This window comes from Musca domestica, unplaced genomic scaffold, assembly GCF_030504385.1.
Source record: "Musca domestica strain aabys unplaced genomic scaffold, Musca_domestica.polishedcontigs.V.1.1 135, whole genome shotgun sequence".
NCBI classification, from domain to species: domain Eukaryota; kingdom Metazoa; phylum Arthropoda; class Insecta; order Diptera; family Muscidae; genus Musca; species Musca domestica.
Genome location: NW_026712181.1, coordinates 1,560,338 through 1,561,722, shown reverse-complemented (window position 1 = coordinate 1,561,722; position 1,385 = coordinate 1,560,338). Strand labels below are relative to the sequence as shown.

Here is a 1,385-nt window from a genome sequence, read left to right as displayed (position 1 = left end):
ATTTTATTTTTTTTTTAATTTCCAAATTCGTTCCAAATGGTGGAGGGTATTCAAAGTTTAGCCCGGCCGAACTTACTGCTTTTTAACTTGTTTAAAATAATTCTTACCAAAGTCATATCATGCACTACACAGCAATATTTTTTGTTCTAGGGGTACAAAGGCCTCCATCAAATTTTTTGAAAATCGATTCAGAGTTGGATAAAGTTTCCAAATTCTGACTACTCTAAAGCCATGACTACTCCAGAGCATTTAAATATGGTACTTAGTTGCTATTATCTACTGCACATAAATTCCCAATATAAATTGTATTTGTTAAGGGAGATCTAATAAATATGTATAGTGGTGTATGTAGGGTATCATATAGTCGGCCCCGCCCGATATTTTCTTACTGGTTTTTTAATTATTATAATTTCCACTTGTCCATAAATGAATTGGATATTCGTGTTTTCAACACCATAATTAATTTTTCTTTCAAAATGATCATTATAACATTTCGTAAGTATTCAATAGAAATGCAAACATGAATATCTACCGCTTCACATCAGCCAAACAATTTATTGTTTCGAAAATAGTAAATAATTTTCTATTTGAAATCAAACAGCATCAAAGTGCATACATAGATCATGAAAGTTCAGGTGAGCGCACGAAAATATTTCTATAAATAAAATTATAAAAAAGATTATTTTTTTCGTAGATAATATTTTTGGTGTCTCTTATCATTACCTCCCGTTGTTGTTTCTCCAACGCAGCTACGCAGGAGATAAGTCACATAAGGTAAAAATCCAACTTTCTATAAATAAATAACAAATAATTAATGAAAATAATAATTTTAGTATAAATGAAGATGATTACATGCGAGAAGAATCCCTATTTTTGATAGATGAAAAAGATTTGGAAATCAGAGGCACATTGCAGCAATCATTTGTCAGCAGCAATGGAGATATATTACGAACTACCCTAGAATATGTAGCCGACAAACTTGGTTACCGTACAAAATACAAATATGAAACCGATCCTGGATATTTTGTTGAAGCCTTATGTGGATCTACTTTGTATTCCTTGGCAGGTTAATAAAATTTCATTTTTAAAAATCGTGAATTTTTTTATACCCTCCACCATAGTATGGAGGGTATATTAAGTTTGTCATTCGGTTTGTAACACTTCACATTTAGACCCCACAAAGTATATATATTCTTGATCAGCATAAAATTCTATGTCGATTTAGCGATGTCCGTCCGTCTGTCTGTCTGTCTGTGGAAATCACTCTAGCTTCCGAACGAACTAAAGTAGATTGATAAAATTTTACTCAAATGTATGTTAAGTCTGCAGGACTTTTGGTATAGAAAATGGGCTATGTAGGTCCACCTCTTCGTATAGCTCCCATA

The 1,385-nt window shown here is 32.1% G+C and overlaps 1 protein-coding gene across 1 annotated transcript; it reads left to right on the top strand.

Annotated features, from left to right (window-relative positions):
• The first annotated feature begins 548 nt into the window (after positions 1-548).
• Positions 549-1,085, top strand: LOC109613504 (uncharacterized). The gene is made up of 3 exons (XM_020038369.2): positions 549-635; positions 695-774; positions 834-1,085. The coding sequence occupies exons 1-3, from the start codon at positions 624-626 to the stop codon at positions 1,069-1,071; spliced, it is 330 nt and encodes a 109-aa protein (XP_019893928.1). The 5' UTR covers positions 549-623; the 3' UTR covers positions 1,072-1,085.
• Positions 1,086-1,385: the final 300 nt, after the last annotated feature.

Excerpts from the sequence above, each read along its gene's own strand:
- LOC109613504 (XM_020038369.2), top strand. Across the intron at positions 775-833 it reads CAGGAGATAAGTCACATAAG|TATAAATGAAGATGATTACA; the intron begins GTAAAAATCCAA and ends TAATAATTTTAG.